The sequence below is a fragment of the Vipera ursinii genome (genome assembly GCF_947247035.1).
Source record: "Vipera ursinii genome assembly, chromosome: 1".
In the NCBI taxonomy this organism is placed as follows: domain Eukaryota; kingdom Metazoa; phylum Chordata; class Lepidosauria; order Squamata; family Viperidae; genus Vipera; species Vipera ursinii.
In genome coordinates, this window is record NC_139512.1 from 5,333,617 (window position 1) to 5,353,292 (window position 19,676).

A 19,676-nucleotide genomic window follows, 5' to 3' on the forward strand; every position below is an offset into this window, starting at 1 on the left:
TCACTTAAAACCTATAAAACCTCAGATTTTGCCCCTCAATCCTCCAGCTTCAAATACTAAAACCTGCCAACCATTTGCTGCCCTAAGGAGCCAAAGCAATTAAATTGCAGTCCTCCTAATGTACAATTTTTTTTACTGAATCACATTCATTGTACATAAATGTTGCTTTTGTGAAGAGCAAAATATCCTAAGAGTGATTCTTTATGATTTCCCTTTTTATGCAATCGGGGTGTCCAACCCTGGCAACTTTAAGACTTGGGGATGGGTAATTCTGGGAGTTGAAATCCACAAGTCTTAAAGTTGCCATGTTGTACATCCCTGCAGTAAATTATTTTATTTATTTTATTTTATTTTATTAGACTTATATACCGCCCTTCTCCCGTAGGACTCAGGGCGGTTCACAAGGTTTTTTAAAAACAATACAACAAATTACAAAAATTAAAAACAATTAAAATGATTACATTAACCTTGAAATAAAACCCCAGTTACAATTAAAATACAATTAAAACCCCAGTTAATACTCTCAGTCCAGGCCAGAAAGCTCGAACAGCCAGGTCTTCAGGTCCCGGCGGAATGAGCGAAGGTCAGGGGCAGTCCTAAGCTCTACAGGCAGCTGGTTCCAAAGGGCCAGCGCTCCCACAGAGAAGGCCCACCTCCTGGGTATTGTCCGCCGGAAATCTTTTACCGGCGGTACCCTGAGAAGACCCTCCCTGTGGGAGCGCACAGGACGAAGGGAGCTTGATGCTGGCAGCAGGTGTTCCCTCAGATATCCTGGATCCAAGCCATTTAGGGCTTTATAGGTCATCACCAGCACCTTGAATCTCACCCGGAGGGCAACCGGAAGCCAATGCAGCTCGCAGAGTAGAGGTGTTACATGGGAGTATTGGGAGACCCCCATCACAACCCGCGCGGCTGCATTCTGCACCAGCTGAAGCCTCCGAGTGGTCCTCAAGGGCAGCCCCATGTAGAGAGTATTGCAGTAGTCCAATCGGGAGGTCACGAGCACATGAGGGCATCTCGGTCCAGGTAGGGCCGCAACTGGCGTACCAGGCGAACCTGGGCAGAGGACCCCCTGGTCACGGCTCCTATATGGTCTTCAAAACTGAGCCACGAATCCAGGAGGACGCCCAAGTTGCGAGCCCTATCGACGGGGGGTAACACCTCAACCCCCATCATTAAAGATGGAATGGACTGGTTAGTCCGAGATTTATTTTATTTTATTATTTTATTTTATTTTATTTTATTTTATTTTATTTTATTTTATTTTATTTTATTTTATTATTTTATTTTATTATTTTATTTTATTTTATTATTTTATTTTATTTTATTTTATTTTATTTTATTTTATTTTATTTTATTTTATTTTATTATTTTATTTTATTTTATTATTTTATTATTTTATTAGATTTATATACCGCCCTTTCCCAAAGGACTCAGGGCGGTTTACAGGGTATTTAAAACAAGAAATACAAAAGTTAAAAACAATTAAAAAAATTACATCAATCCCTGAAAAAAAAGTAAAAACCCCAATTAAAATTAAAATTAAAATTCTCAGCCTGGGCCAGAGAGCTCGAAGAGCCAGGTCTTCAGGTCCCGACGGAATGAACGGAGGTCGGGGGCAGTCCTGAGCTCCACGGGCAGCTGGTTCCAGAGGGCAGGCGCACCCACTGAGAAGGCCCTCCCCCTGGGTGTTATCCGCCGGTATGCACAGCCACTCAGTCTTGGCAGGATTGAGACGAAGCCTGTTTCTCCCCATCCAGACCTCCAGGCAACGGGACATCACGGCGAGGGCATCGGTGGGTTGGTTCAGGGTGGAGAAAAAAAGTTGGGTATCATCAGCATACTGATGATACCCCACCCCGAAACCATGAATGATCTCGCCTACTGGCTTCATATAGATGTTGAACAGGAGGGGAGAGAGAACCGACCCCTGAGGAACTCCACAAACGAGAGGCCTCGGGGCAGACCTCTGCCCTCCCGTCAACACCGATTGCGAGCGGCCCAGGAGATAGGAGGAGAACCACTGCAAGACAGTGCCTCCCACTCCCAACCCACTGAGACGCCGCAATAGGATACCATGGTCGATGGTATAAAAAGCCGCTGAGAGATCTAATAGAACTAGGACAGAGGAGCAACCCCTGTCCCGAGCCCGCCAGAGATCATTCACCAGTGCGACCAATGTCGTCTCCGTGCTGTACCCGGGCCTGAAACCCGATTGGTACGGGTCCAGATAATCAGTTTCCTCCAGGAACAGAGGAAGCTGATGCGCCACCACACTCTCAACAACCTTCGCCAGAAAGCGAAGGTTGAAGACAGGACGATAGTTGTTTAAAATCGCTGGGTCCAGGGCAGGCTTCTTGAGAAGGGGCCTCACCACCGCCTCCTTCAAAGCGGCGGGGAAGACACCCTCACTCAAAGAGGCAGATATTACTGCCTGGAACCAGCTTCGTGTCTCCTCCCGAGCTGCATAAATTAGCCAAGACGGACACGGGTCCAATAAACAGGTGGTGGAACTCAGCCTCCCCATAATCCTGTCCACATCATCAGGGGAAACGGGATCGAACTCAGTCCAGATAACATGCTCATTGGAGCTTTCTATAAACATCAAATTTAATGCTGGATAAATGGCTCAGTCGTGCTGTCTGTCTTTCCCAGTTCATTGTTGTTTTGCAGGAAGATAGGTAGTTCTGCACTGTTTTATTTTCTCCTGTATGCTCTGTGGTTTTCATGCAGTTTAGATGTGTTTCTCTGTTTAACGGAGCAGTTTTGAACTGAAGATGAATATTTACATATATATAGATTTATTTTTCAAAAGAAACTAATAGTTTTCTATTTTTCCCTTTTCCCTTTCCTTCAACTCTTAAGACAGAATCTCAGAGTTCTGACTGCCAATTTTATCTACAGGTAGTCCTCATTGAGCCCAACATTTCTATGTTGCTAACTGAAAACAGTTGTTAAGTATGTTTTGCCCCATTTTACAACCGTCCTGGCCACGCCTGTTAAGTGAATCATTGCAGTTGCTAAGTTGGTAACACAGTTGTTTAAGTGAATCTGGCTGCAAAAGATGATCACATGATTCTGGGACACTACAATCATCATAAATATGAACCAGTTGCCAAGTGTCCAAATTTTGATCACATGACCATGAGGAGGCTGCAGTGGTTGTGTGAAAATCATCATGCATCACTTTTTTTTTCCAGTGCCACTGTAACTTTAAATGGTCCCTAAACAAATGGTTGTAAGTCACGGACTACCAGTACTCCCAACGTATCCTCTGCTATTGAACTCAGCACTCATATATAACATTTAAAAACATCACTGACCGCTGAAATGACCAGATATGTTAAGCTCATTGGATAGGAACATACATAAAAAGATACATGCATCTTTATGATATAGAAGTAAATAAATTTACACATTTTTTTTCTAACTTGTCACTGCTAAGGGAAATTAACCTGTAGCATAACTTTTCCCCCCCAGGTGGTCAGATAGTATCCTCAAAACCTTTTGCACCGTTAAACTTTAGAATAAACAGCCGAAACTTGAGTGGTAAGTTTTCTTATATATATTTTGTTGTCTTTTAAGCTGCACACTGAGAAGAAAAACAATAGGCACAGTTGTGAACTTTTAAAGTGCTATTTAGTGCTTTATTTATTTATTAGATTTTATCCCTCCTTTAGTACTTTATAAGTAACTCGAGGTGGCAAACATTCCTAATATTCCTCCCTCCCTCCTATTTCCCCCACAAATAACCCTGTGAGATGACTTGGGCTGAGAGAGAGACAGCAACTGGCCGAAAATGCCTAAGGTGGGACTAGAGCTCAAAATCTCCTGCTGATTGGCCCAAAAAAGTCACCTAGCTGTCTTTCATGTCAAAGGTGGGACTAGAACTCCTGTTTCTGGGTAGCCTCTTAAGCACCCCACCTATGCCCTCTCGGTGTTTTGGACTCTAAGCAGGTTTGCAAAACTTGTTCCTCTCTCCTTCCCCAGTGAACCTATTCTAAACTTCATGTGTTTTTATGTGTGAGGTTCTGAAGTAGGCTTTTATATATTGGGACCACAAGAAAAAGCTGCTGTGTAATTAGGAATAAAGCAACGTTCTTCACTAGGTGGGCGTTGGGTGAACGCAAATACAAACTCACGTCAGTCCTTCCTGTTGAATGCAGAGATCTGACAGGATTGGGACACGGGGACCTGCGTGAGCACCCCTGGGTCCGCACTCTATCCTTACAGTTCTTTCAGTCCTAACCTGGGATATGTGATTGGCTCCTTTTGCTGCATCTAAATTTATATACAGTTGGTTGCAATTGTATATAACTGTTTTTTTTTCACTCCAAGGATTCTACTCCCACATATTAGAGTTAAGAATAGCCTGTGTTGGTGGTTTTGCGGCAGTGACCTAATATAGCTGCCTTTACAAAATCTAATTACATCTACATGTAATTACACAATCTAATTACAGTAAAGGTAAAGGTTCCCCTGCACATGCGTGCTAGTCGTTTCCCACTCTAGGGGCCGGTGCTCATCTCCATTTCAAAGCTGAAGAGCCAGCGCTTGTCCGAGGACATCTCTGTGGTCATATGGCCAGCATGACTAGACGCCAAAGGCGCACAGAACGCTGTTACCTTCCCACCGTAGTGGTCCCTATTTTTCTACTTGCATTTTTATGTGCTTTCGAACTGCTAGGTTGGCAGAAGCTGGGACGAGTAACAGGCGCTCACTCTGTCACGCGGCACTCGGGATTCGACCCGCCAAACTGCCAACCTTCTGATCGACAAGCTCAGCGTCCTAACCCACTGAGCCACCGCGTCCCTTGTCTAATTACAGTAGAACTTCCTAATTCTGTTCAGCTTTTCTTTCTTTCTTTCTTTCTTTCAAAGATATTGGCACTATAATGAGAGTTGTAGAATTGTCACCACTAAAAGGATCTGTCTCATGGACCGGGAAACCAGTTTCTTACTACCTGCATACTATTGATCGAACCATAGTGAGTATTGATACAAGCTGCACTGAATGCCAATCGATTTCCTAGTCCAGGGGTAGGCAACCTCGGCTCTTTTATGACTCATGGACTTCAACTCCCAACTGAGCATAGCTGACTCAGGAATTCTGGGAGTTGAAGTCCATGAGTCAAAAGAGCCGAGGTTGCCTACCCCTGTCCTAGTCCAATTCAAGATGTTGGTTATTATCTATAAAGCCCTAAGTGGCATTGTACCTGGTTATTTGAAGGACCAGCTATCTCCATTGGTCTCTGCCCGCCTGGTATGTTCCAGCAGTACAGGTGCCATGGCAAGTTTTGTTTTCTAAAGTAATTAGCACGGTATCCCAAGTGATTAAAAGATTTCATAATTTACATTCCTAAAAAAGCCAAGTATCATTTAAAACGAACCCTTTGCCTAATTGCACCTGATTGGCTTAGTATGAAATTTTATTGTTGTTTTCTTGTAAGCATTCTTTAGAAAGCTGGAAAAAAATACGCATGGGAGGCTTTTGATTTCTAAGTACATTTCCACTATTTTCTTTCTCTTTGTTGAAATGCATTATAAACCTCTAAAATGTTTCTTCTGATGCCCATTTGTCATTTTTTTTGTTTTTCACTTCAGCTTGAAAACTACTTCTCTAGTCTCAAAAATCCAAAACTCAGGGTAAGTTATTGTTATTGTCAACAAACCTTATTCCTGCAAAGTAGAAAATAATGAAAGCATTAAATGTTGCCCCTTCTGATTTTGGAAGCCTACGTTTTCCTGTAGGATAATGAAGTATAGACAGAGCTCTTATGTGCCCATAGAATTGCATCAACTTGTATGGATGTTCCAGTTCTGTGATGGCATAGAAAAATAGCAGAATATGGAACTCGGTATACTTTGAATGCCTGTACCTAGCAGATATATTTTTACTATTATGAGCATTCGTTTTAAAATCAGGAGGAAAGATAATGCCTTTAACCCTTTAAAAGTAATGATACATAGGAAAGTATTACTTTTATAACTTTTGCATATAAGTCATCTTCAATTGGTGAATACAGATGTATGCATTTCATTAAACAATAATAAGATGTTTTGGATTTAGAAGACCAGGACTGTCACTTTCATTGGAGTCTGGGTAAAGATTAACAACTAATGTATTGGTTGGTGGATCATAAGAATTCAATTTAATTCAACTTTCTGTTCTAAAAATACTTGAACAACAGTAAGAGGTTAATCTAGGGCAGGGGTGTCAAACTGCCGGCCCATGGGCTGGATGCTTCACGCGGAAGCCACACCCACCCCAGCTCCAGCAAGGGGAAAAAAGTCACGATACATCGCGACACGTCACATGACGTGGCGAGTTTGACACGCCCTTGCCCTCGATTATCTGGGGGACAGTACGGTATTTCACCCACTCTTTCCTTTATTTTATTTTCTGCAGGAAGAACAAGAGGCAGCTAGACGTCGACAGCAAAGAGAAAACAAGAGTAACACAACAACTCCAACAAAAGTCCAAGAAAATAAGGTCTGATTCCATTAAGACTTCCTTACATGTCACTATTTACTGATAATCTATATATCACACACACACACACACACACACACACACACACACACACACACTTCTACAGAATAGAATCTGCATTAAAGTAATACTTCCATTAGGGGGTAAATGATACAGATCAGTTCTTCTCAAAACTTCAGTGGATAAATTTCAGTTAATACCTACCTGTGTCATCTGCTTTCTGCAAGAAGTAGGCTCCCATCCTGGCTGTCTTTTTGAAATTGTGAGAGCTGATTTTGAAAACATGATAAAACTGCTTTAGGCATGTGAGACATTTTTGTGTTGCCAACGGTGAATGATGATACCCTTCAGGATTTCAGGCTTAAGAACGCCAGGGGATGCCTCCTGAGTTCTTCTTCCTAGCACAGCAGGCAGTTCCTATGAAATTACAGTTCTTCCAGAGTTCCAACAGTAGAACAGTGACTTGGTTGATAAAATGCTCTAGAAAGAGACAGGAGAAGAAGGCACCACTTGTGATGGCAGAATAGGTGAGGTGAACAGTCAGTACAGGTTGTCCTTGACTTATGAACACAGTTGCTAAGCAGGGCAGTGGTTAATTGAGTCATACCCAATTTTATGACCTTTTCTCGTCCCTGTTGTAAGTGAATCACTGTAGTGGTTAAGTGAATTGCATGGTTGTTAAATGAATCCAGCATCCCATATCAACTTTGCTTGTCAGAAAGGGAAGGTTGCAGAAGGGGGGAATTGCCTGACCCCAGAATGCTTCATTTGTTGTAAATACATGTTGCACCTGAATTTTGATCAAATGACTTTGGGAGGCTGTGACGGTCGTAAGTGCAAGGATCGACTGTACGTTGCCATTGTAGCTTTGAATGGCTGCTAAATGCACGGTTGTAAGTCAAGGACCACCTGTATTTGTGGCAAGCACACCCTGATTGACAGCCAACTTGAAGCTCTAGGAGTTATTATACCACAGTACCTGCTATGGAGAATGGAGGAGTTTAACATCGTTATCATAATAGTAAAGTTGGAAGAGACCTTGGAGCTCATCTAGTCCAACCCCCTGCTCAGGCAGGAAACCCTATACTATTTCAGACAAATGGCTGTCCAGTCTCTTCTTAAAAACTTCCAGTGTTGGAGCATTCACCGCTTCTGGAGGCAGGTTGTTCCACTGGTTAGTTGTTCTAACTGTCAGGAAGTTTCTCCTTAGTTCTAGGTTGCTTCTCTCCTTGACTAGTTTCCATCTGTTGCTTCTTGTCCTGCTTTCAGGTGCTTTGGAGAATAGCTTGAGTCCCTCCTCTTTGTGGCAGCCCCTGAGGTATTGGAAGACTGCTATGCATGTATTTAGAGCGGTATTCCCCAATCATATATTCCTCAGAAGTGTAAGGCTTAGAATCAATTGGGGTATTGATTGGGATTTGTACTCAAATAGATCCAGAGGCTGCATTTAAAGGTCAAGCCACCCAGTTCCCTGTTTCATAGATAATTACTCTAAGCCATATATTGAATTGTCTGTTTGACCTCTGATTCCTTTAGAGATTACTTTAAAGACAAAAGCCACACATCTCTCATGGATGAAAGGTTATCATAACCTCCCGTGGCACGATAGGCTTATACAGGAAGGCGATTATTAATATGCTATTTTCTTCTAGCCTAGTTGGTCTTCTCTGATTGATGGCAGCTGTTCAGGGTGTCCTTCAGAAAGAGAACTTTTTTAGTTCTGCTTGTTGGTCCTACAGGTAATCCTCGACTTACGACTGCACCTGTAGCCCAAGCCCAAGCCCAAGCCAAGGACTACCTCTACTAAAGATTGAATTTGGGATGTTCTTTGTGACTGTCCTTCTCCATAAGGAGAAAGAACCTTTTTTTCCCCCTTTCTCAAAGTTGCCTTTTCTCTTCTTATTTCTTTCTTTCTTTTTAAAGGACGATGGTGCTGAAGAAGACAAAAACCTCGGGGCCAACACTGTCAAAAAGCCATCCCCATCCAAAGCACGCAAGAAGAAGCTGAGCAAAAAGGGAAGGAAAATGGCTGGTAGGAAGCGTGGGCGCCCCAAGAAAATGAACGTGGTGAATGCCGAGCGCAAGATCAAGAAGAACCAAACTGCGCTGGACCTTCTCCATGCTCAAACTGTATCACAAACAAATTCATCCTCTCCTCAGGGTAAGCCTTACAGCTGGGGAATGCTAATCCCCCTTAGAAAAGGTCTTCTTTGTGTCGGTTTAGGCCAGTGTTTCTCAATCTCAGTGACTTTTAACTGTGTGGACTTCAGCTCCCAGAATTCCCCAGCTAGCCATACGGTTAAAAGTTACTGAGGTTGAGAAACGTTGATTTAAAATCATCTTAACCCAGAGCTATTGCGCAGCAGCATCCCCTTATAGGAACACCGTTTTATAATGTGGGCCGATCTTGGGTTCTTTATCAATAATCTTATGGCAAAAGAAATGGGGATATGGTCCATTGGTATGCAGACTTCCACGTAGGAAATTAGCATACCAAACGGAATTTAGCTTAAAATGTACCAGTGCTAAGAACCTGTAGCATTTATTCATTAGCTTGTTTTTGTTCATGTGTTATTCCTGAATTTGAAGTAGCTGTGAGTTTGAAATTCAGTCACCGGGAATGGACCATGTGTTAAACTTGACCTCAGTGGTACATTTGAACTGACTGTGAAATTTAAAAGTACTTGCCCAATTGAGCATTGATGGGCAAGGACCAGTCTGCTGAGATCCCCACAGTTGATCGGTTTTTATCTTGCTGCGATTGGATGTAGTTATAGTACAGGTAGTCCTCGACTTGCAACCATTCATTTAGTGACTTTTCAGAGTTACAGTGGCACTGAAAAAAAGTAGCTTATGACCATTTGGTATGTTTACGACCGTTGAAGCGTCCCCATGGTCACATGATCAAAATTTGGGCACTTGGCAATTGGCATGTATTCATGACCGTTGCCCTGCCCTGAGGTCACATGATCGCCATTTGCAATCTTCCCAACCGGCTTCCAACCAGCAGTCCAGAGGCGAAGCTGGATTCACTTAACAACCACGTGATTCGCTTAATGACTCAACCAGTGATTCACTTAACAATTGTGGCAAAAAGGGTCGTAAAATGGGGCGCAAGTCACTTAACTGACTTAGCAACGGAAATTTTGGACTCAGTTATGGTCGTCAGTCGGGGACTACCTATAATGTATTTTTTAAAACTGAACTACTTTTAAATCACACTGGGAGAAATTATGTCACAGGCCAATAATTATATCAAATGGGAATGATGAACATATAATCCCAGGCTGCCAAATGGACTCCTTCCAATAGAAAGAAGCTTAAGGGACCCATCTTCTCTTTCCACCCAGATGCATATAGGTCACCTCATAGTCCATTTTACCAGCTACCTCCTAAAGTGCAACGGCATTCGTCCAACCAGCTCTTGATTACTCCTACTCCACCTGCACTACAGAAGCTGCTAGGTAAGGGCATTTCTCCCGTTTTGTTGAGTAGTTCATATTTCTTGACACAGCATCTGCTGAAGGTGTAAAAAGAAAGGCTATGTGCTCTGATCTTGCTCAGAGTTTTAATTATTTTTTTTAAAATAATTTCTTTATGACCCCTGCCAGACTTTCTGAAGATTCACCAAAGCTTCAGGATCCCCCTTCCCACATGGGTGAATACATGCACTTGCATATCTCCCATCACAACCTATAAAAAATAATCTGAGCGTTGTCTTCTTAATTAATGGGATGAAAGAGGGGTTGAAGATAACCCAAAATAGATAATGTGAAGCCTGCCAGAAGGAGAATGGTGCAAAATTATTTGACAGATTCAATTGTAGACATCTGAAGCTCTGAAGGAAGATACCTTTGGTTGTAGAATAAAAGGACAAGGGTCCTCTTAAATCCAATCCTGGAATTTCACTTCCTGAAATGAATGTACATTTCTTTTATATAAAAAAAACGATTTCTGTTTTTTTTAAATGACATTTTTTGTTTCTCTCCTTTCTGGTTTTCTTTGTTTTAGGGATTTAACTTTAATGAAGTCATTTTTAAAATCGTGTTATTAGGAATTATCAATCCTTGTTGCACTATTGTAGATTCCAGTCAGATTTTTGCCTGTTTAGTATCTCCACTTAGTATCTCCACTACAAGGCAGGGTGTTAAAGATAACCATATCACGACATACTGAAAGTATATATATATATATATATATATATATATATATATATATATATATATATATATATATATATATATATATATATATATATATATATATATATATATATATATATATGTTTCCTAATTCTTATTCCAGATAAATTCAGAATATGAAAAGTACCTTTCAGCATATCTCTTGGGAGTTGCCAGACAAAGCAGGAGAAAAGCAAGTTCTTTCACTAGAGCCTCTGTGTATAAATAAGGTTTATTTTTAATACAAGGAGGGAGAGAACAGGTCAGAGGTCAACAGATTATCTGGATCTAACTAATAGATTGCAGAGTGACTAGCGGGAGATTGTTGACAATTTCTGATTCTTACTTGATTAATAATAACAGTAGCATGAAAATTTTCTTTTAAATTAAAAGAGCTGGAATGTGTGAAGTTTTAATAATCCAGGAGTAGATTTTGGTATTTGTTTATTCCTAGCTTAGATGAAACAAGCTGAAGTTGTACAAAAGATTGATGTACGAATACTGCTTGCAGGCTGTTCATGTTCATTTTTTTCTGTCACCTTCACTTACAGACTCTTTTAAGATCCAGTACATGCAGTTCATGGCTTATATGAAAACAAATCAATATAAGGCAACTCTTCAGCAGTTATTGGAACAGGAAAAGGTAGGCTTTTCTTTAAAGGACTGCCAATTAATTTACAATAGAATCAGGCCACTCCAGAGTTGATCTTCCGATCTTCCTTTTCAATTCCGTCTCCCTCCAATCCTTTTCAGCGTATAGTATCTATTTGCTTGTAATACTGTTGTGTCATGTTTCAAGGAATGACATTTAGGTAGTCCTCAAATTACAACCACAATTGAGCCCAAAATGTCTGTTGTTAAGTGAGACATTTTTTAAGTGAGTTTCGCCCCATTTTACGACCTGTCTTGCCACAGTTGTTAAGTGAATGCAGTTAATAAGCTAGTAACGCAGTTGTTAAGTGAAACTGGCTTCCCCATTGACTTTGCCGGTCAAAAGGTGGTAAAGGCTGACCACATGACCTTGGGACACAGCAATGGTCATAAGCATGAACCAGTTGCCAAGCATCTGAATTTTGATCCCATAATCACGGGGTTGCTGCAAAGGTCGTAACTCTGAAAAATGGATATAAGTCACTTTTTTCAGGGCTGTTGTAATTTTGAACAGTCATTAAATGAACTGTTGTAAGTCGAGGACTACCTGTACTTACTTTTCTGAAGCATTGGTGTTTCCTTCCCTTTCTTGTTCCTTAGGAAAAGAATACTCAGTTAATGGGAAAGGCTCAGCAGTTGTTTACTCACTGCCAGGCTCAGAAAGAAGAAATCAAACGACTGTTCCAGCAGAAGCTAGATGAGGTACAATGAGGAATGAGCTATTGTACAGATTGCAGAGCAAAAGGGAAAGGTCTTTCATGCTTTGACACTGTGGATTGTAAGCTAGCTTGAACTGCACCCGCCAAGGAAAAAGGCGGAGCTGATTCCTAACAAGAGTTGATTCCTAACTGGGAATTGGTCCAAATCTGAAAATAAAGGATGTAATGAACTGGACATTTTTAGAAGTTCAATTGCCAAAGTTCAAGGGGGCACGAGTGTAATTATGGGCTTTCTTTCATTAATAACATGTGTAACATTTGTGATAATGGTGGGCTAAAATTTAAACAATGAAAATTAATTAGTACCTGAAGTAGGTGCAAAGTAAGTTTAAGACTTCACTGAATATAACTTTGAGGAATCACTCAGTTTTGGATAGAGTTCTCTTAATTTAAATGATTTAGTCTTCACTTTTTTGATAGGGGAAATGAAATCAATATATAACATCAAATTTTGTTGTTCTGAGTAAAATAAAAAAGCAAAAACAAATCAAGAGCAGTTCTTAATGCAGTAGTACAAAGACATAATACATACCAAGACAGTGTATTAATTGCCCTTTCTATTTTATTCCAGTGTAAACAGAATTTTTGTTTCTTTTTGTTTCATTGGTATCTTTGAGTCAGTCTTAACTCCTAGTAAATGTCTGGCCATGTCCTTCAGTTTGCTTGGCAAATGTTTGAAAGTGGTTTGTTGTTGCCTTCTTCTAGGGCTGAAGTAGCCTGAAGTCATCCCAATGGCTTTGTGCCTAAGGCAGAACTAGAACTCACAGTCTCCTGATCTCTAGAATGGTGCTTTTAGCCATTACACCAAACTGCATAGTACATAATAATTACAACTCAGTTGATTCTAAGGAATCACTGAACAAATGCTGATCAAAACTTATGGTTTTGAATACATGGTAACTCTATAATTCAAAATAATTCATACTGTGTACAGTCTCAAATAATATCAGTACCAGTCTTTTCAAATCGGCAAATGCTACGCAACATTTCCTTAAAACAATAGAGTGTATTAGTGTAACTGGCTTAACTAAAAGAGGTAAATTATTTGGAGAATAAAGCAATGATAGAATACTTGCAGTTCTTCCGATTGGTTCAGTTGCACTGTGCATCAAATAATGTGATAATCTGAGGCTATTATGAGTTTAAAAAAAAACTTGAGAAAAAGGTGACAAAGCTGATAGGGTTTCTAATATTCAACGAAATCATTGCCTTTTTGTCGTTGGGAAAATAGTGGTTCTAACTGTTCTGTCATCTTCCTTTTCCTTTGCAGCTGGGTGTTAAGGCACTGACATACAACGATCTTATCCAGGCTCAGAAAGAAATTTCTGCTCACAACCAGCAGCTGAAAGAGCAGACCAAACAGCTGGAGAAAGATAATGGTGAACTCAGGAATCAGAGTTTACAGCTGGTTTGTATTCCTAGACGCATCGGGCCACAGTTTTATCTCATTTTGAAATCATTCCAGCTCTGCCGTTAATGTTAATTAAGATTATATATCATCACTGGGCGTCTATTCCAAAAACTAAGATTGAGAAATGACCGGGGGATTAGTGATTAAAAAATAGGCTTTGCGTTTAGGAGATTCCAGGAACATGGAGATTTGACCCCAGTTGAAGACAGACTATGGTGGGTTAGATGTAACAGGCTAGTGCAGACATATAAAACTCACGTGACATTGCGCAACGTAACGGAGCTTTTTCTCCATTGCCGGCAATGGGGTGGGCCCGGTTTTGGGATGACACATCCGGCAGGGCCGGCAGTTTGACACCCCCTGGGCTAGTGTGAAACTTTGTATGTAGGTGTGAGCCAAAATCTGTAGCTGGACGACTTTTAGCCAGCTGAGCTATAACCAGTAGCAGAGTTCAGGGCTTTTAAAACGGTGAAGTTCTTGGAATTTTTCTGTCACTCAGGTCTTATCTAGCAGACTCTACCTAAGACAGCCAGACAGAAAAAGCTGTCAGTGGAATGGATAACCTAATGTGGGATGCATCACATTTTATATCAAGAGCTGACATTTAACTTAGATTTATATGGCACAAAGGGTTAGTTTGGACAGTACTGTGTAACATTTCCCAAACAATATATCTCCCCGTTCTTTTTCCGGATTTCTTCCAGCTGAAAGCTAGATGTGAAGAACTGAAGTTGGACTGGTCAACACTTTCACTGGAAAATCTTCTCAAAGAAAAGCAAGCATTAAAAAATCAGATTTCTGAGAAGCAAAAACACTGCTTGGAATTGCAGGTAGCGCACGGACAGGATGCAATACCTTTTGTTACAGTTGATTTCCAGTGTTGCCTTTTTTTAAAAAAAAACAAACCCAAAAAACTGGGCCATGGGTTCTAGTAATGTTCCTTGGTGGCCTGGTGGGTGACCAGGTGCTTCACAGGACTCAGACCTTCTCTTCAGAGGGGATTGTAAGGAACGGGGCACTTCAGGCAAGGTAGGCCAACGCCAGGGGTAGGCAACCTCGGCTCTTTTATGACTCATGGACTCCAACTCCCAGAATTCCTGAGTCAGCTATGCTGACTCAGGAATTCTGGGAGTTGAAGTCCATGAGTCATAAAAGAGCCGAGGTTGCCTACCCCTGGGCCAACCTGTTGGGCGAGGAGCGTTCTTCCGCAGCATGGTTTACTTCCCTAAATGGAAGAAAATGGGGCAGGGTTTGCTGGGTTCTTTGAGGAGTCAGTAGAGCTTCAGGATTGAAAAATGGAAGGGATTGTCATTCCTAAAATATCTCATGATAATAACCCGAAAGGTTCTTTTCAAAAGGCAACTGGACTTCCTTAACGTTTTTTTCCCTCGAAAGTGTTTCACTTCTCATCCGAGGAGCGTCTTCAGTTCTGACCGAATGGTGGGGAATAGAAGGATTTATATTCTTTGTAGGTGTCTGCTCGATAGCAATCTGAAGGCCTGTCCTATTCCTTACCATTCAGTCAGTACTGGAAAAGCTTCTTGGACGAGAAGCGAAAGGCTTTCAAGGGGAAAACACACACACACACACACACACACACACAAAAAGAAAATCCTACTGACTTTTGGAAAAGCACCTTTGGGACAGCCGTGATCTGGACGATTGAGAGTCTCCTTAGATACAAGTTATGATAATAACCTTTTAATGATGTTCTTTTTTTTTCTCCTGTCGCTTCAAAGATCAGCATAGTGGAGCTTGAGAAAAGCCAGAGGCAGCAGGAACTTTTGCAGCTGAAATCCTACATGCCCTCCGACGAATCGCTGCCAGCCCAGCTGCGCCATAAAAACCATTTGAACCGGGAGGCAGAGCCTGACCACAACACGCTTCACTTGGAGCTAGAGTGCCCCAAGTTTCCCGTGCCCCAGGTCAATGGCATGAGCCCCGAACTGTCCATAAACGGCCATGCCACGTCTTATGAAATTCACAACGCACTCAGCCGGCCAGCTTCTAAACAGACTACTCCCCAATACCCACCTGCCCACGTGGACCAAGACATAATTCCTTGCACCCCAATCCATAGCTGCAGGCAGAAGCTGGACAAAGGCTCAAACGTATCCCTGCCAGATTATACCAGGTTTTCTCCAGCTAAGATCGCCCTCCGGAGGCACTTGAACCAAGACCACGTAGGCAGTGGGAAAACAGCGCCCAGCGAGAACCATCAGAGGTGAGGAGCAGAGTGGTTAGGTCATGTGTTTCTCCCCAGGTGGGTAACCTTGACTGGATTATCACTGCAGGTAGTCCTTGACTTACGACCCCCACTTCAGCCCAAAATTTCTGTTGCTGCGCGAAAACAAGTCGTTACGGGAATTTTGCCCCATTTTGCAGCTTTTCTCGTCATAATAGCTCAGTGAATCATTGCAGTTGTTAAGTTAAAAACATGATTGTTAAGTGAATCTGGCTTCCCCAGATTTGCCTGCGGCAAATCAGAGCTGTACCCTCCAGGCTCCTTTTTATTATCAAGAATGCCTCTGTGTTTAGAGGGAAGCTGCATTCTAATTCTTCGTGTGGAAAGCACGCTTACATGCTGTACTCAATAGTCAGCAGGAGAACCAGAAAGCATTCTGTGGATAGGAGAGAGAGAGAGGGTGGCTGGCAGCGTTCTTTGAAATTAGTTATACCTCATTCTCCCCCCCCCCCGCAAAAAAAATCTCTTTAGCAGCCATTTTGTGCATAGATAACTGTTGGTCTGGGATGGAGCCTGCAGTGTTTTTCCAATTTCCAAAAGGCACAATAGTTCTACTGTCTGATGCGTCAAATATTATCTTACGAACCATTTCTTTTCTTAAAAACCCATGAAGATCTGAAAGACAGGTCTTTTTTTTTTGAAGATAACCAAGCTATCAGACACATGAAAGAGGGCCTTTCTCTGCATTTCTTTCTCGCCACAGAATGCGCCTCAAAAAACATTGTGTTTTTTTTAACAAAATGGAAGCTTTCAAAAGCTTTCCTTTTTTGTGTGTGTGTTTCAGAGCTGAACATTTAAAAGAAAACGGCCTTCCATTTCACAGCCCTTCGGCATCAAACGGCATGAAGATGAGTCCTCTGGAAGACAGGCCCTCTTCCCCACCAGCCTTCCCAGCTGGGAATGAGAAGGTAAGGAATTGTAGGACGATGCCTCTGAAACTCTTGGGGGGCAGTTCTTCTACTGAGCAGCAACGACTGAATGGGTAGTTTTTGCTGTAACTCGGTGGCCTCCTGGGGCTTGAAAATTAACATTAGTATTTATTTATTTATTTATTTATTTATTTATTTATTTATTTATTTATTTATTTAACTTATATACCGCCCTTCTCCCATAGGACCCAGGGCGGTTCACAAGGCAATTAAAACAACATTACAATACAAAAATTAATAACAATTAAAATAGATTATATTTTCCTTAATTAAAATCTAAAACCCCTATAACTCTGATTAAAAACCCAATTACAATAAGTTAAAAAATTAAAAAATTCCTCAGTCCTGGCCGGAAAGCTCAAAGAGCCAGGTCTTCAGGTCCTGGCGGAACGAACGAAAATCAGGGGCAGACCTAAGCTCTACAGGTAACTGGTTCCAGAGGGCAGGTGCGCCCACAGAGAAGGCCCTCTCCCTGGGTGTTGCCCGCCGGCAATCCTTTGCCGGCGGCACCCTGAGAAGGCCCTCCCTGTGGGAGCGCACAGGACGAAGGGAACTTGATGCCGGCAGCAGGTGTTCCCTCAGATATCCTGGACCCAAGCCATTTAGGGCTTTATAGGTCATCACCAGCACCTTGAATCTCATGTGCTGTACATTTATGGGGTGCAGAGAAAAACACTGAGTAATGAAGATAAAAAAACTGGAGGCAGGTAGCCTGTGACTTACGACCGATCATCCTCCCCATAGTCACATGAATGCATACCAGACATTTGGTAACCGGCCTGCATTTACAGCCTTTGCAGCGTGCCATGATCATGTAATTGCATTTTACAATAAGTTTTGCCGAAAACCAGCATCTACTTCTGGTTTCTCACAAAAATACTCCATAGAGAACAGTGGATGTGCTTTATGGCCGCCGTGTTTGCTTATGGACCACCACAAAATAGGGTCAGTCACGAAGGCGACCTGCTTTACCACCATCAAGACTTACGACCATAAAGGTCAGGTTCCATTACAGTTGTAAGTTGAGGACTATTTAGGGCAGGCATGTCAAACTCGCGGCGTCAAGTGACATCGCGTGACGTGTCGTGACTTTTTCCCCATTGCCGGCAATGGGGTGGGCACAGTTTCAGCATGACGCATCCGGCCTGCAGGCCGGCAGTTTGACATGCCTGATTTAGAGCATCTTGTAGTAACACAAATACTTCTGTAACTATATTTATGAATAATGCTCAATTAGAAATAAATCAGATTATGAACAGTGCATTGATGCAAGTACTGTAGCCTTTTACTATTCTTATGAAGTAAATAGTGTGGGACGGATAGCAGCGAGAAGGAAAAAAACTTTGCATCATGTCTCAACCTGATATCATGATTACATTCATCCCAACACTAAAATTTTATAATTACAGCCTAATTATATTAATAATTTCAGATTTAGATACAATTTGGGACCAAATGGATTGTGTGCAACAAGCATACTTTTACTTTATTAAATTTATAATACTTTGTTAAACCAGGTCTCTTGGCCTTGAGTTCTGTGCAAGTCTGATCAGTATTTTTTTTTCTAGGCAAAATGAGATAGAGGAAAAAATGTAAAAAGATCAGATTAACGTCCCAATATTTAAAGATCTTAATGTGAAATACATTTGTCTTGTGCTTAATTAAGTTTGAAGAATCTGCACAATGTTTATTGTCGATGAGGTGTGGAAGAGGAAGAGAATGCGTCTTGTTTTGCATTCTCCTTCAAGTTTAAATGGGCTTCATAACTTATTGTAATCAGGCTTGATTAAAAAAATGAGGGTTAATTTGTTTGCAAATTAAAGTAAGCATGATTGCACAACTATTTTTAATCAGATGCTCCGCTGTAGAAACAGGTGCAGATAAATTCCTGAACTCCAAAGCACAGCTGTGTGATGGGCAGCATGATACCAAATCTACTTCCCTTCCCTTCCCTTCCCTTCCCTTCCCTTCCCTTCCCTTCCCTTCCCTTCCCTTCCCTTCCCTTCCCTTCCCTTCCATGGTTTCTTTTAATCATAGTATAGCCGAGGAACCAATTCCTCCATTAGTTGACGAATTATAACTCCCAGCATCCTTCACTTGCATTTATCTGACAGTGTTCGAACTATGCCATCCCGGAATTTATTTGTTTGAATGTATAAATTCAATTTATACATCAAATTTATTATTCAGTGTACATGCCGTGCATCAGGTTATCAAGCAGCTGAGCGAATTACAACACGAAATGATTGCATTTTCTTGACCATAGTCCACATCAGTAGCAATCTGAATTCCCTTAAAACGGGGGGGGGGTGGTTGTCAAACTGCTGGCCCGTGGGCCGGATGCATCATAGTGAAACCGCACCCACCCCATTGCCAGCAATGGCAAAAAAAAGTCACGATACGTCGTAACACGTCACATGATGTTGCAAGTTTGACACCCCTGCCTTAAACCCAAGTTTGCCATTTCATTGTAGGGTCTGGTTTTGCAGGTAATCATATATACTTGCTCTCATAATTTTTTCATTTTGGACTATAATGTTATTCCCTCTTGTGTTCTTATTGGTTGACAAATCCTTTTTTCAAACTCTCTTTGCATTTTTTTTAAATGCATGCTATTCCCTATTACACTAGAGTTTGCAAATTATTTTTTGTAATAGTGTATTCTCAAGAATCCTTTTTTGTAAATTACATACACTGTAGCTATCTTTTTTTAATTGCAAACTGCACCACCGAATTCTTGAAAGTGCAGATATAAGAGTTTCCTTAATGCTAATAAGTGGATTCCTAAAAAAATTAGCATCTTTTTTTTTCCAGGCTTGCCCAGAAGCCAAAATAAAATAAAATAAAATAAAAAATAGTTGGACTTCTTTAAAAAGCAGAAAAGAAGTGCTGTGTTTGTATCTGCAGAAGGAGGAAATCATTTTCAAACCATGTGCAGCCCTAAGAGACTGCTATATTTGTATCCTGTACATGTATATGGTTACCTTATGGCTAGAGTAAACCATGTAAGGTAGGGAGTATTCTTCAGACTTAGATTCTCACTCCTTG

The 19,676-nt window shown here is 41.3% G+C and overlaps 1 protein-coding gene across 3 annotated transcripts in view; it reads left to right on the forward strand.

Annotated features, from left to right (window-relative positions):
- The window catches only part of DOT1L (DOT1 like histone lysine methyltransferase), a 92,012-nt gene that overhangs the window by 46,026 nt on the left and 26,310 nt on the right, over positions 1-19,676 (forward strand). For all 3 annotated transcript variants that reach the window (XM_083376878.1, XM_083376879.1, XM_083376880.1), the window contains exons 10-21: positions 3,481-3,549; positions 4,881-4,987; positions 5,604-5,645; positions 6,409-6,492; positions 8,416-8,653; positions 9,843-9,956; positions 11,225-11,316; positions 11,925-12,026; positions 13,314-13,451; positions 14,159-14,284; positions 15,194-15,678; positions 16,484-16,607. In XM_083376878.1, the coding sequence (XP_083233004.1) occupies positions 3,481-3,549; positions 4,881-4,987; positions 5,604-5,645; positions 6,409-6,492; positions 8,416-8,653; positions 9,843-9,956; positions 11,225-11,316; positions 11,925-12,026; positions 13,314-13,451; positions 14,159-14,284; positions 15,194-15,678; positions 16,484-16,607 (1,721 nt within the window). The remainder of the gene's footprint in view (positions 1-3,480; positions 3,550-4,880; positions 4,988-5,603; positions 5,646-6,408; positions 6,493-8,415; positions 8,654-9,842; positions 9,957-11,224; positions 11,317-11,924; positions 12,027-13,313; positions 13,452-14,158; positions 14,285-15,193; positions 15,679-16,483; positions 16,608-19,676) is intronic.